This window comes from Gambusia affinis, linkage group LG22 (assembly GCF_019740435.1).
Source record: "Gambusia affinis linkage group LG22, SWU_Gaff_1.0, whole genome shotgun sequence".
Classification (NCBI taxonomy): Eukaryota; Metazoa; Chordata; class Actinopteri; order Cyprinodontiformes; family Poeciliidae; genus Gambusia; species Gambusia affinis.
This window is the reverse complement of record NC_057889.1, coordinates 2,685,437-2,699,631: the sequence shown is the minus strand read 5'-3', so window position 1 is coordinate 2,699,631 and position 14,195 is coordinate 2,685,437. Positions and strand designations below refer to the sequence as shown.

The following is a 14,195-nucleotide window of genomic DNA, read 5'->3' as shown; positions in this document are numbered from 1 at the left end:
ATGGATGGATGGATGGGTGGATGGATGGATGGTTGGATGGAGGTTGTGTGGATAATTAGATGGTTGGATAATTAGATGGTTGGATGATTAGATGGTGGGATGGATGGATGGTTGGATGGATAGTTGGATGATGGTTGGATAGTTGGATGATGGTTGGATAGTTGGATGATGGATGGATAGTTGGATGATGGATGGATAGTTGGATGATGGTTGGATAGTTGGATGATGGATGGATGCTTCACTTTCTGTTGTGTAAACTTCGCTGCTCCTTCAGTCAAATTTCTCTTTCAGATAAACGACGGGAACTTTTCTTTCTCTCCATGCAAACTCTCAGGTTTCCTCTCCATCTGACCGAACCTGCAGTAAACTTCTCTTTCCAGACGTTTCCAAAGCGGCGGCGCGGAGCGCTTGTTATCTTAATTACCTTGTGTGAATGTTCCCGCAGAGCGATGCAGCTGCTATTTTCAGCAGCTGAGGCCGTTTGGCTCAGCTGAACTCATCACAATCAGCGCAACATGCAGAGCGCATCAACACCATCATCAGCTTCCTGTTCCTTTATGCTTTCCACTTCCTTTGTCTCATTACGTCCCCCTTTGCAACAGCTATACTCCATAGTTTATTGTGTTGAAGGTACATTCAGCAAACTTTTCATTAAGGCTGAGGCTCTCTGAAGCAAGCCGTTACACAAACAGAGAGACGGGAGAACAGTTAAAATGGCGACTGCTTAAACGCTTTATAGACGCCACAGAAATTCATCAACAAAACTGCAGAGATCCAACAAATCCATTGTTCTTCAGTTTAAAATGTATGACATTTAATGACTTGGTGGACGATTATATTCTGCAAATTATGTTTAAAACACATAACATATACTTTCCAAATAAGATTTATTTAAAGAGACAGAATTTATAATTTGAGAGGATCAAAGAATTAAAAAAAAAAAATTTTTTTACAAAAAGAGACAGGAATTTAAACATTATTTATGTTTAGTATTCATTTTTGCCTCATTTTCTGATCTTTTTTGCTTTGTGTACAGTAACAGGCCTACATGTAAGGAATGGTTAAAATTCAAGTATAATTTAGACTATATGGATCAAAAAAAATATTTCTTGATTTTAAAAATCCTTGAAGATTGTTGTATAATCATCTCACGATGGATTAAATAATTTAAAGGTCTGATTATTTTGGGAGCTTTAAATTATTCATCGTTCTCTTTAACTAATTTACAACTTTTCCCTCCATCTTACCCCAACATTTATTTCTCTCCTCTCACCTCGTAGTCCTGGACTGAGGCGTAGTGCTGAGCTATCTTAACGTAATATTTCTCTGCTGATGGATCTTCCTGTAACTCCAGGATGTGGACGGCCTTCTTCCACTGGCGAGCGGCGATCGCCGCCTCGATGGCTTTAAGGGTGCAGCTGGGAAACAGACAACACACAAACCTTATTTTGAAAAAATTGAGTGGTTTAACCATTGATATATTAAATTACTGGATTGAATATCACGTGGTATTACACATACACAAAATAATGCAAGAACACATTATCAAAGATCAATAAACTTTAAATTCTATGAATATTTAACACTGGAGCTGGAAGACATTTTAAATATCCAAAATAAATAAACAAAACAACAAAAACAACAAAGAAATTCCATGCTGAAGTTTCTGTAAACAAAACTGCTCTTTAAAAAAAGAGCTAGTTGAGACCAAAACATCAGACTTTTAACAGATTGAGTTAATATTCATAACAATCAAGCAGGATGAAATATTTTTTGCTGTAGCTCGTTCAATTTGAACAAACTATTGCTCCAAAAAGAGGCAGTTATGTTAAATTAAATTATTGTCCGATATCAAAGAGACATTTGCTCAGTCCTCTCTTTAATCTCACCAAACTCGCAGAAACAAAACTGTTAATATGACCATTTCAAAACATCAGAAATTTTCTCAGCTTTAATTTATTTAGACATATTTTATAGAAATCAGACAAGAAATAAGGGGCATTGTGAACATTTCTGTGATAGATTTATGCACATCCCACACTGGAATACTTTGGTTTTGTTGCATAGTAACAGAAACTGCAGGTGTGCGTCACTAGCTATAGCGGCTAATCAGCGCAAAAATATACCGATGGGTTTAGCTACCCGTTGGTCAAAGCTAAACTTTTTTATTCGTTCAAACTTTCTCTGCTAAATCTGGGCTATGACTAACTGCCTATATTTGGATCTTTGGGCACGGTTAAAAATAATTCCTCTTATCTTTATAATTGCATTCTTGGTGAGGATTTAAAAAGGGATTTCTGGCTCCGTCTGCAGTGTTTATTTATCTTTCCTCCTCTCTCCTCTCCACCTGTCCATTCTACACCACCCACCCTGCTTCAATGAAATGATTGATGGCGGCGTCCATCTGTTTCTGCTGGACGAGGTAGTCTCCCCAGGCCTCCTCCAGATTCACCACCTCGGCAGGGAAAGCAACACGAGCCAGCTCCACCGCTTTGGGAAGAGGGAGAAAATTACTTGGAATAAAAACTACAAACATATAAATAAAGATATGAAGATATTTGAAAATACCTTTTCTGAAAGCTCCACCTTTGCAGTAGCACTCCAAAGCTCTCTGGTTGTTCTTGACCTTCTCATATAAATCTCCAGCCTGGTCAGAAGAGAAGAACATGAAGATTATGGAAGTTAAATCCTACAGTTTTTCCTGTGTTTTTTATATTTAGCATTCAATGCAGACAAATATCAAACACCTAGTTTCCAGGGATGAAATCAGCAGATTATAATTACAGGTCAGAAACATTAGATGATAAACCAAAGAAGTCTCAAATTCTTCATCAACCTCTACTTGAAAATCCAACATGGCTGCCCTGGGTGTATCTGGACGTTAGTCCAGGATCCGAGTTTTGACTCCAGAGTTTGATGTAAGGCTATTAGACTCAAATAGCTGTTTTATTTACCTTAAAGGCACTTGCAAAACAAGTAAAACAGGTAGATCTTGTACTTCTCTTCAGTTTCAGATGTCTAATCAAACACGGATGAAAGAATTTTTGAGAAGAGTTTTCACACAGACATAGGGAAATGTGCAGAGAAATAGCAGCCAGATGGAGTGGAGCTCAAAATAACAAGCAGAACAAGCAGCTCTTGTGCTCAAAGTTTCACTCTCCTGTCATCAGTTGGGAGAACAATACTTCACTAAACAAATAAATAAAAATCAGCACCACCTACTCTCTCGTAAAACTCTCCCTTGATGAGGCTGGCAGCAATGCGGGTGACGGTCTCGGTGCTGTTGCAGATCTCTGGCCGGCTGATGGTCAGGCGGGCGGCTTTGGCAGGAAGTCCCGCCCTGAGGTAGAGGTTGATGGCGCCCTGGAAATCTCCTTGGCTCTCCTTCACTTCGCCGGCGCGCTCGTCCTGACCCGTCTCCGTCAGCCACTGGTAGTAGTTCTCACGCAGGCTGCTGAGCTCCGGGTGGCTCTGTTGTTCACCCAGGAAGGAAAAACTGTGTTATCTTTTAAAGAAAACTTGTAAAGCGAATCAAGGGCTTGGACATTCACAAACATCTACATTGATTTCATGTATAACCAGGACTGATTAAATGGAGCCTGCAATGTTGGGTTTCCATGGCGATAAGTAGGGCTGGGCGATATGGGTTAAAAATAAAATCTTAGTTTTCAACACCAGCTGCATTTTCAGATTTAAATTGACATTTCTCTTGCTGTCTGTTCAAAAAAAGAAATTAAGAATGATAGAAAATATTTTCAAAAACTAGTTTTTATTTTAATAATTGCTTTTCTGATATGTTACGTAACATTACGAGGGAAAAAAAAACACAATTTTACCAAAACGTCTTGAAATACACTCAGTTGTTTGCATTCCTGCTGATAATTTGATGCTGATATATTAAAATATTTCTTTATCCGTTAAACCGACACCAAAGCACAACTTTACAAGATGCTCAATATTCCTCATTATAAGTTTTTGAAAAATAATCTCTCGTGTTGGAGTTCTCATAAAGTGACTACTTTACTCTCGTATTATTTTGACTTTATTGTGGTATTACTGTGTTCTTGTAATACTACGACTTTATTCTCACAATAAAATTTTTTTATCTTAGCCTGACCATATATTACAGAGTTGACCTGAATTCAAGATGGCCGCCCTCAGAGTGCTGTCATCAGTCTGAACTATGGAAACCCAAGAAGTACATTGGTAAAAACAAATTCCTGATTTGCCAAAAACTAAATCTTGAAAAACAAAAGAAAAAAAGATTAATTGGTAAAATCAATTTATCACATTTAAAAAAACCTTTAGCAATGAACTTCCTCCAAAAAATATGTTTAATTTGGCTTTGGTGAGACCTCAAACCCGGTTATCTAAAAAAATCCTCCACTTGATGCATTTAAATATGGATTGTTTGCATGTATTCCTGTCAGGTAAGTTCACCTTGGCTTCGGCCACAGCAATGCACTCATCCCACATGTGGAGCTCTTGGTACATCTCGATGGCCTCATCAATAGCATTCTGCAGAAACACACAAAACATCAAACATATCAAATGACGGTCATTAGGAAGCAACACAGGCAGATGAATTAAAAGCCTTTTTGGTTTGTGAGTAAATTAGCAACAACTGACCAATAAAACCATCTCACTTTTGGCAGAATGGATCAGATGGGTTTAATATACCTGACTGGTTCAAATTATTTCTGTTTAGTCAGTCACACCAACCTGCTCCATGTAATGCATCTCAGCCAGTTTAAAGTTCTTGTCCAACATGGCCATGTGGGCTTGGACCTGGTAAAATGACTTCCCATCTTCTCCCTAATTAGACGACACACATTCAAATAAAACAATGCAGAAAGGAAAATTCAGCTAAAATGCTAAGATTTGCTATTATGTCACTAGCATGTTGATTATCTTAATTCATTTAGTTGGCAAATAACTTGACAAAAAAGGCTTGTTCTAAAATAACTCTTTGAAGAACTTTAATTAATATGACTTTCAACAACATTTAATTTCCCTTTCTGATCAATAAAGTATTTTAATTTTAATTGAAAAACTTAAATTTAGCGAAAATGCTAAGATCAGCTACAAGGGTGTCAGTAGCATGTCGTTGACTTATTCCATTTAGTAGGCAAACAACAGCGTATAAACTACATTTAGCTAAAATGCTGTCATTTGATTATTGACGTACTACTTAGTAGTAACAAAAAGTACAAGCCAAATTTAGATAAAATGCTAAGGATAGCCAAAAATACCTTAGCTTTTGAGGATTTGCTGTGTCATAGTTTTAGCTAGAAACGCTATTTGACTTTCCGTTTGTAGAGATGATGATACTTTTTACAATTTTTCTACAACTTCCCTCTTGGCACCTTGTTATATTTTAGCTTGTGGGCTATCACTAGCAGGTTGACTAACATTAATTTACTCCATTCAGTATGCTAAGATTAGCATTTATATCAAAATTAGCTAAAACGCTTAGCTGAAATCATTAACTTGAGGGCAGTCAAGCTGTTCAAAACCAACCGTTTCCTGTGAAACTTTGTCTGCGATTTGATTGGTCTGGTGGAGGAACCGAACAGTTGAGACGTCACCTAGAGCAGCAAAACATCTGCAGAACGACAATTTAAAAAAAACAGAGAAGAAGAGAACGATCAAGAGAGATAAGAGGAGCGATGAAACAACAGTAAAGGCTGATCGAAGGCCTGGAAACCTGCAAATTTAATGAACTGAGATAAATAACAGAATCAGTCTAATGAGCCTTCACATGCACTGCAAGTCTGAGAAATAGAAACCCCTTATAGCATTCGGCTACTTTATTACCAACTCTGTCTGAACAGTTGCATCAGATTAATGAAGAAGTCATAAAGAGAAGTTTAAAAAAAACAAACTCCTTCTTACTGACTCTTCCTCATTAACATCAGTTTCCCTCATTAAGGGCATCCACTCCAGAGTAAAAAAAAAAATTCTTTTCTCAGATTTTGGGATTTATGCAAATGGAGCCAAACCATAACGAACAGCATATGCATTATTAATGACAGAGAATTCAGATTTGAGGAGGTTTTTTTTACAACAGAGAGAAATAAAGATGGAGAGCGCGAGAAGGGGAGGATGACGGAGAATTAAAAACTGTCTGATGATAAATGAATTTGGAGGCTTGAACGCACCATCTGCTGTGTGCTTGTGTTTAATTTTGTATACCCGGACATTTCGGGGAATCTAATTATGCATTCTTATAAACAAAATATTTCTTTGTTATGTGGGGAGAATCCAGTTCTCCCAGAATATTTTCTCCAGAAGTTTTTAAAGAAAAATAAAGTGTTTAAAAACGCAGGTTTGTGTATTTCTGTTGACCTGCTGACCTTTCTGCTATGTGCAGCTGGCGTGCCTCTAAAGTCAACTTGCTGAGTGTCTTCCACATGGCCTCAGTCTCTGGCAACATCTCCAGCGTCTCCAGAAACGCTGTTGCTCTGGGAACAAACAGACATACAACCTGAAACTCGACAAACAGTCAATTAAGAACGCACCGGGTCTTCTGTCGGGTCTTTCATCCAAGCATCAAACACAGTGCAGCTGCTGTAGATGTTTTTTCAGCTCTAGTTACTTCTTTTACTGCAATTTATAAACAAATCCTGGTGTAAACAACTGTGAAGCTAAAATAATTCATCTGTAGGAATAGAATTAGGACTAAAACAATTAATCAGATTGATCAATAGGCTGGCGATAAATCAGTTTTATCAATGTTTGGTTTTTGAAAGTTTAATTTTGGGAAAATCTGGATATTTTTCACCAATGAGCTCCTTTTAGTTCAGAGTTCAGACTGATGTCAGGCCGCCATCTTGTTTGACATTTGTGATTTACAGCTTCTATTTCTGTGAACTTTTAATTCAGGTGAACTCTACGATGAAATAAAAAGGGTGAGGCAAAGATTTTTACATTTTTTAGAAAAAATAAAGTCATAATGTTACAAGGATACTGTAATAGTAATATGTAATAAATTGAAATAAATGAGAATAAAATATTAAGAGAATGAAGTAGTAAACTTCATAAGATCGTTAATTATCCAAGCGTTTTTCTCATTAAAACAAATTTTTTCTTGTAATTTTAAGACCTTCTGGTAAAATTGCCTCTTTATTCTGTTGATATTGTGACTATATTCTTCTAATTAAACAAAAATGATTGTAGCTTGGCCCTGATACTCAGCTGTAAACCTCACAGAAGTGAGGATTGAAATTAAAGCCACTTTCTAAAAAAGTGCAAGACATAAGAACATTTCTGTAAGGAACTGTGACTGTCAGATGGTAAGGGATTGAGGTAAAGCTAATAAGAGTAATTTTTAAAGGGGACCTTTTATGCAAAATTCACGTTTGCATGCTTCTGTACTTCCATTTGGTTCTTAACTGCTTCCAAAAACAGCACAAGTGATTTAAAAATACAACCAATGTTTTTAGGCAATAACTCAGAGTTTTTTGGTGTCTGGAAAAGGAGTTTCAAAAATCTCCTGATTGTAATATGACAAATCAGCAGGAACTACCCCTCCTAGTTACCCCAGTTGAGCAGAACCCGTTACCTAGCAACCCAAGCTGAGTTCCAGCATGTTTGGTCGGCTGGTTTTACTGTTGTACAATGGCTGCTGAAAATTAAGTGTTTTGTTGATGACTTACCATCCAGAAACCACTTGCTGAATTCTTTTTGGTTGTCCAGGAGGCTCTACTAATGCTTTTCAAATATGTATGGTTGCATAATTGCACATCTGTTTGCAGCCATTTTCATGTGTGAGTTGGCAGCAGCTTATTTGGATTTAAAGTGACAAGAGGCCCAAAAACTGCTAAAAATAGGCAAAACTGAGCAGAGTAAAATCTGCAAAATAATGTAATGAACATGTTTTGTATAATCTGTAGACTTATTCTAACCTGTTCAAGGAAGCATAAAAGGTGATTTCTAATAAAACCCAAGAGAGTTGTAAAAAATTCAGCTGCTCCTTCTTTGAAGTAAGAGGTCAGTTAATTATTTCCTCCGTTCGATGAGAAGCCTTCACAAGAGGCTCCTCTTGGAGGTGTCCAAGTCACGACATGCTGAGGAGACACATTACGTCTCCCAGCTGGCCTGAGAGGGCTGCAGAAAAACAAGAGGAGCAGGAGGAAGCTGAGGGATAAAAGGACATCTGGGTTCTTCTGTTCGCCCTGCTGCGCCGCAGTGATTCACACCGAGGGACGGATGGATGTTTACGCGGCGCCACACTCATCATTAGAGCCATCTTCTTCTTTTATTCTTCCAGGAAGCGAGGACTGGACCTACCTGTCGTAATCTCCGTCGTCGATGGCGGTACCGAACTCAATAAGGCCTTCGTCCAAAGTGTACGCCACCATGTTGACGCCCTCCATCGCTATGACGTCTGTCTTTCCATCGGCTCGTTCCAGATCCATGATGTCTCCCTGGAAAAAAAAAGATCAACTTTATTCAACTTTATTGTGACACAAGCAAGAAGTTTGATTTCAGTTCCACTTTGCTCTCAACTGAAGACATTTTAAATACAAACATGTTCATTCTGGATATTTGGCGGATCGATAATATGCATTCATATCGGATATCATCCATTCCATACTGATACGAAGGCCGGTCGCAATAAACAATAAATCAGTTAATCGCATGATTTCCATTTGCATGATTTCCATTTGCATGATTTATTGTTTTTTCTCTTTTTACCAAAAACTGGATGCTAAAAGTCTTCAGTCTGGTGCTTCGGTCTCAAGCACCAGACTGAGAATAATTTATATAAATAACAAATTCAAACAAAAAACTTTTCTTTTAATATAAAACATATGAAACTGTAAGAAAAACCGCAGGAGTGCGATAGTCTAACATCACTTCATAAGAACTTACAAAAAAACTAACTAACGTAAATCTAATTCACGTTAAAGAATTACTGCAAAACATAAAGAGTGATGTAGAAATATTTGGGCTTTTCTTAATTAAAAAAACACGTAGAATAGCTTTAAATCATGTAAACAAATACGATTCAGCTTTTCCTGTTTTGGCTGAGTCAGATTTAACAAAATTATTTGTGGGCTGAACTTTTGTACTTCCCAAAAACTGATGGAATCATGAAGAAAAACGTGAACTAGCATCTCAAAAGATCAGCCAGGAAGGCGTGTGCACCCACCCTGATGGGGAACATGGTGATGCTTTCTGGGCTGTCGATGCTGTACCATATGCAGATGTTGCCCCGGTTCTGGGCGACCACCACGTCGCTGCCGGGAACCCACTGGACGTACGAGCAGAAACTGAGCAGCGTGGTTTTCATCCGGGACTCGATGTCGTACAGGTTGAGCTGAGGAGGAGCGAGAAGACCAAAAGCACAAGATTCATCCTCAACAAGCTTAAAAACAATCCGCTGCATTGAAAAAAGCAGGGTTTGTACACTTTCCCACTGTAAAGTTCAAGCATTTAAAAGGTAATTTTTAAACTTATGGAAAATTGTATATTGAGTGGTCAGAGAACCAAACATTAATTTAAAAAAAGAAAATCTTGCAATTTCAATAACTTTAACATTCAAAATATGAGACGATCAATAACGCACTGAGGCATAAGGAATAATAAATATTAGTTACCCAGAAACAATACAAACAGATTGTCTTTAGATAAAAGATTGCATAAATTAAATGCTTAATCACAAAGCAAAAAGGAAGTTACAAAATCAAATCTCTAAAAAATGTTTTCTGGCATTTAGCAAATAATTATGGTAATTCTAACAGACATAAACAAGGAAAGTTCAGTCTGATTCAACTTCAGACAGTAAGAGTGAAAAAAACAGTCTGTCTTTTTATTAAATGTATGAAAGTATCCATAAATTTAGGCTTTTAATGTAGGTTTAGATTACAGAACTGTACACAGTTTGAACATAAAAAAAATACAAAAATCAATCACTTTACAAACCTTGAAAACACCTAATTGAAATTTTTATGGATTTAAATCAAACTTATGAACCCTTAAAAGGGAAACATTAAACTGTCACACTTTCACACTCACCCTGCTCCACCTTCAAGACGTTTTGTCAGATCAGATAAAATTATTAGATTTAATAATTTGGCAAAAAGAACCAACAATATTTTTAAAATAGAGATGTAACAATGCAGATTTTAGCACATTCTTTTGCTAAAATCATGCAAACACAACCTAGCAAGTCGTTGCTAGGCAACCAAAGTGAGTGAGTTAGTTGATTCCACCAACTTTGCTTAGCGAGCCATGAGAGGTTGGACCGCTGAAGCCTTTTCTCCGCCTACATCTCCCAGAATGCTGTGCGATTCTGGTTGAAGTTCAGTGAACATTGTACATATTGGAAATGTAATATTCTATCAGACGTATTACTTAACGATATTGATGACATGTCTATATATATTGCTATTGATTTGTAGTATTTTTATTTATTGTGTCATTAGAATAGTTTTCCAAACAAAATTATGACATGAGCTAGTTTTTAAGAAATGGCTATTAGCTAAGCAGATTTGCAGTCACTATTTTGGACTCTTAAGAATTAAAATAATCCACTCTTATTCTGCTATGTGAAAAACAAACTGAATCTAAAGCTTGGAATGAAGAAAAGTGGAAAGTGAGCCTCTTCAGTGATCCATACATAATGGTTAGTTTATCCCAACTGTCCATCCTAATTCCCGGGTGACCAAGCTGCTCCCATGCAGAGCCTCCAGGCATATTGTGGGTGATGGATGCAGCTCTGACAGCAGACAAGCCCCAACTAAGGATGAATGTTTTTTCCCTGCTATATCCGTCTGTCATTTGGCCTCTCTAATTTACTGCCTGCAGCTCTTTATCTCATTGTTTCCAGTCTTTCAGCCTCTCGGGGCGCTGAGGTTTCATTCTCACCCGCAGCTTCTTGTCCCTGAACAGCAGTTTGCGTCCGGTTTCATTGAGCTCCAGCCAGTCAATCTTGGAGTCGTGGCTGATGGTTCCCAGGTTGCAGCCTGCAGCCAAGTCCACTGAGGACGGAAAAAACAAAAACAACCAGCAGATTAACTGAGGGGCAGCCGGACTGCCAGCACAAGGCTTGAACCTGGGTTCAGGATTAAAAATCAGCCAGTTACCCAGCGGGGAAAACAAACACTAACTGCTCCATTAGCTTGTTGCTCTGTTAGCATTCAGGTTTCTTTAATTAAAATGTTGCATTGTTCACTAACTCTGCTTGTCTTGGATGAAAAACAGAATAAATGAAGTTTCTAAACACTATAACATTCTTATTTTGGGAGAGTTTTAGTAAAAAATAACTCTATGATCTAGTTCTGCTTTGACATAAATGATTTTTGGGGATAAAAAGCCAGATATTATCACCTTTAAAAAGCTGCACATTGCTGATAATCATATTGAAACACAAAAAAATCTTCACGAAATTTTCTGTACTTTTTTTAATTTGACACATTAAACATTGTGAATGAACATCAAAAACAGTCCTGATCTTAATGGACATGTTGATTTTCTTTCTATTGCATTGAAATTATCCAAACGACCTTGTTCTTTTTAACACACCTCCTGTTTCTTACCAATAGCAATGGTCTTTAAGTCGATCAGGTAAGCAAGTTTCTTGTTGTCTTCCACTCCTCTCTGCTTCCTCTCATTGAGACGCGCACTGGAGAAAAAAATACTCATCAGTTATAAGTGACTAAATGTTTTACATGCAACAATGAAATCTAGATGCTGATTGTTTGGGTTTCTGCAAGGATCAATATCGCCATCTAGTGGACAGCTGTGTCTAAGGCACCAAAAAACTGCTACAACCTAATTCATTTTTTATCTTAATACTCCAAATATTAAAATTTTGCAGATAATTGCTTGTTTTCAATGTTTAAAATTACAGTATGGATTTTAATCTTCAGATCTGACTGGTCTGTTAACTGTGCTGATGTGTGTTTTAGCGCTCAGATGCGTTTCCTTCCTACCTGATGAGGTGTGGGTTCATGAACTCGGTTCTGACTGATCCCAGAACCTCATTGTTCGTGTACTCCACCAGGCTCAGCTCCCCGGCATTAAAAATCATGCACACCTGGAAGCACAGATTTTAATTCAAACAACAGCACAGTTTTATAAATTTAGCTGCTGTTTTTTTTCAGCTTATATCACCATAGTTTTTGAATAAACAAAAATATTTTGGTACACTTACATTTTCATTTTCAAAAAAGAACTTTTCATTTCCTCCAGAACCCGGCCAAGGAACCTGAAGAAGGAAATAGAAGGAAATTTATTAATCTGAAACAAAACTGCCCATTATGGGTTTTTTTAATTAAGTTTAAATTTTGACAAATTAATTTTTTCCGTATTTTATTAAAAAGTTTTATAAATTCATTTATTTTGTAATTAAAAGTGTGCTTTAAGTGTTCTATTCTTATTTTTAAAATATGTCTTAGTAAATCTGTCACTTTTCTTATTTTATTTTACTTTGCTATATTTTATTTATTTAGAAAATAAGATTTTATTTATTGCAAATAAGTTTATATATTAAAATATTAAGTGTCCATTTCTTTTTATTTTTACTTTATTTTTTTATTAGAAATATTACTTTTTTTTTATTAAAAAGTGCCCACTTGTTTATTAATTTTTATTTCACTATATATTTTGTTCATTTATTTAACCAAAAGGTACTTCTTGTTTATTTTTTTAACTTCCCATTTCTTTAAAATATTATTTATTTCAATATGTTTGTCTGACCATTTAATTTTTTATTTAATTTGTACATTAATTCTCCTTCTTTTATTTCTTCATCAACACTCTTGCCCATTTCTTTTTATAATTTTTCTTAAATACCAATAACACTTTCTTTTAAAAAAATAAAAAACCTCAAAACGACAACAGAATAATAAACTATTTAAAAGACAACAGACGGGTTCAGCACCTCGCTTAGTTTGTTGGTCAGCAGGTCGCCGAGCAGCAGTGTGTCGGAGGTGTGAGCCACCAGGTAGCGATCTTTGCCCATGATCTTCACTTCTTCTATCTCATAGCCATAGTAGGACTTCAGCACCACCCGGGTCCCAGTGGACAGGTTCCTAATGATCACCTGGGAGGAACGAGAGAGACATGAGACAGAGACAGAGATGATGATGGGAAATGCAGTTGGATGCTACATCGCCATAGCAACAGAAAGGTGTGTGCTGGTCGTCGGGTTTCTACCTGGCTCAGCCCAACGTAGGTCATCTCAAACTTGTTCTTATAGATGGCTCTTCTCAAGCAGCAGTCAAACAGCTCCACTCCGCCACACAATGTTCCCTACAGAAACACAACCACCAAAGAAACACACAGAATGTTTCAGGGAAGATCTAACTCCTGCTTTAGTTATCTAACTACAGCGGCACACAGCAGACTCACAGCACAAAGACGCGATCCGTCTCTCTTCCAGGCCAAGCTGGTGATGGTGTAGAGGTTGGAGATCTCTTTGGGTTTGGCTTCATCCCACATGCTTCTCATGGGAGCCCAGTTAAACACCCGCAGCCTGCAAGATCATCACCAAGAAAAACCTCTGAGACTTTGGAGTTAACACTAAAAGAGCTATAAAAACTTAAATAAAAAAAACACTTTAAAACAAAACCTTTCACTATTTACAATATAAAATTAATGTTGCATAAAAGTGATAATTAGTTACATAAAATATATTAAAAAGTAAAACATTTCACATTTAGAAATGCCATTAATCAATGCATGTACTGTACTGGTGAAAAAAACTCTATTACAATTACCATTGTAATTTTCTGCCCAATCATCAATATTTAAAAATCAAATTTTTGCCAATACAGATTCTTAGCTTATTTAAAAGAATCAAGGAAAAAAAGTCTTTAAAGGGTTTGAAAAGTTGATCAATATAGCAACAAAGACAATGTAGGGCAACAATCTGGTGTTTATTGTTAACCATGAATGAGTTGGCCTGCCACAAAAACAAATTTAACTGCACAATAAACTGTTCCAATAAAACCTCAGAAATTGTCTAGAAAACACGCTGAAATCTCTGAGCACCAAAAGTTGAAAGTTTGCAAGAAGAAAACTAACAATTTTAGATTAATTTCACATATTTTCTACAAAAGATTTTTAAATTTTGTGAACTTGTAAAGTTGAAAAATCTTGGCTTTTGGAAATTTTTTGAAAATGTATGAGATTAATCTCAAAATTTTTTCTTGCAAATTTTGCACTTTTGGACCTCAGAAATT

At 36.7% G+C, this 14,195-nt stretch overlaps 1 protein-coding gene across 1 annotated transcript in view; it reads right to left on the bottom strand.

Moving 5' to 3' along the window:
• ift172 (intraflagellar transport 172) overlaps positions 1–14,195 on the bottom strand; it is a 37,471-nt gene that overhangs the window by 19,077 nt on the left and 4,199 nt on the right. Inside the window, exons 9-25 of the mRNA XM_044106411.1 lie at positions 13,363–13,486; positions 13,168–13,263; positions 12,893–13,054; positions 12,164–12,217; positions 11,943–12,046; positions 11,547–11,632; positions 10,876–10,988; positions 9,158–9,325; positions 8,293–8,429; positions 6,357–6,464; positions 5,521–5,605; positions 4,723–4,815; positions 4,441–4,518; positions 3,223–3,471; positions 2,569–2,647; positions 2,370–2,490; positions 1,274–1,418 (exon numbers count right to left, since the gene is read on the bottom strand). Coding sequence (XP_043962346.1) covers positions 1,274–1,418; positions 2,370–2,490; positions 2,569–2,647; positions 3,223–3,471; positions 4,441–4,518; positions 4,723–4,815; positions 5,521–5,605; positions 6,357–6,464; positions 8,293–8,429; positions 9,158–9,325; positions 10,876–10,988; positions 11,547–11,632; positions 11,943–12,046; positions 12,164–12,217; positions 12,893–13,054; positions 13,168–13,263; positions 13,363–13,486 — 2,002 coding nt within the window. The remainder of the gene's footprint in view (positions 1–1,273; positions 1,419–2,369; positions 2,491–2,568; positions 2,648–3,222; positions 3,472–4,440; positions 4,519–4,722; positions 4,816–5,520; positions 5,606–6,356; positions 6,465–8,292; positions 8,430–9,157; positions 9,326–10,875; positions 10,989–11,546; positions 11,633–11,942; positions 12,047–12,163; positions 12,218–12,892; positions 13,055–13,167; positions 13,264–13,362; positions 13,487–14,195) is intronic.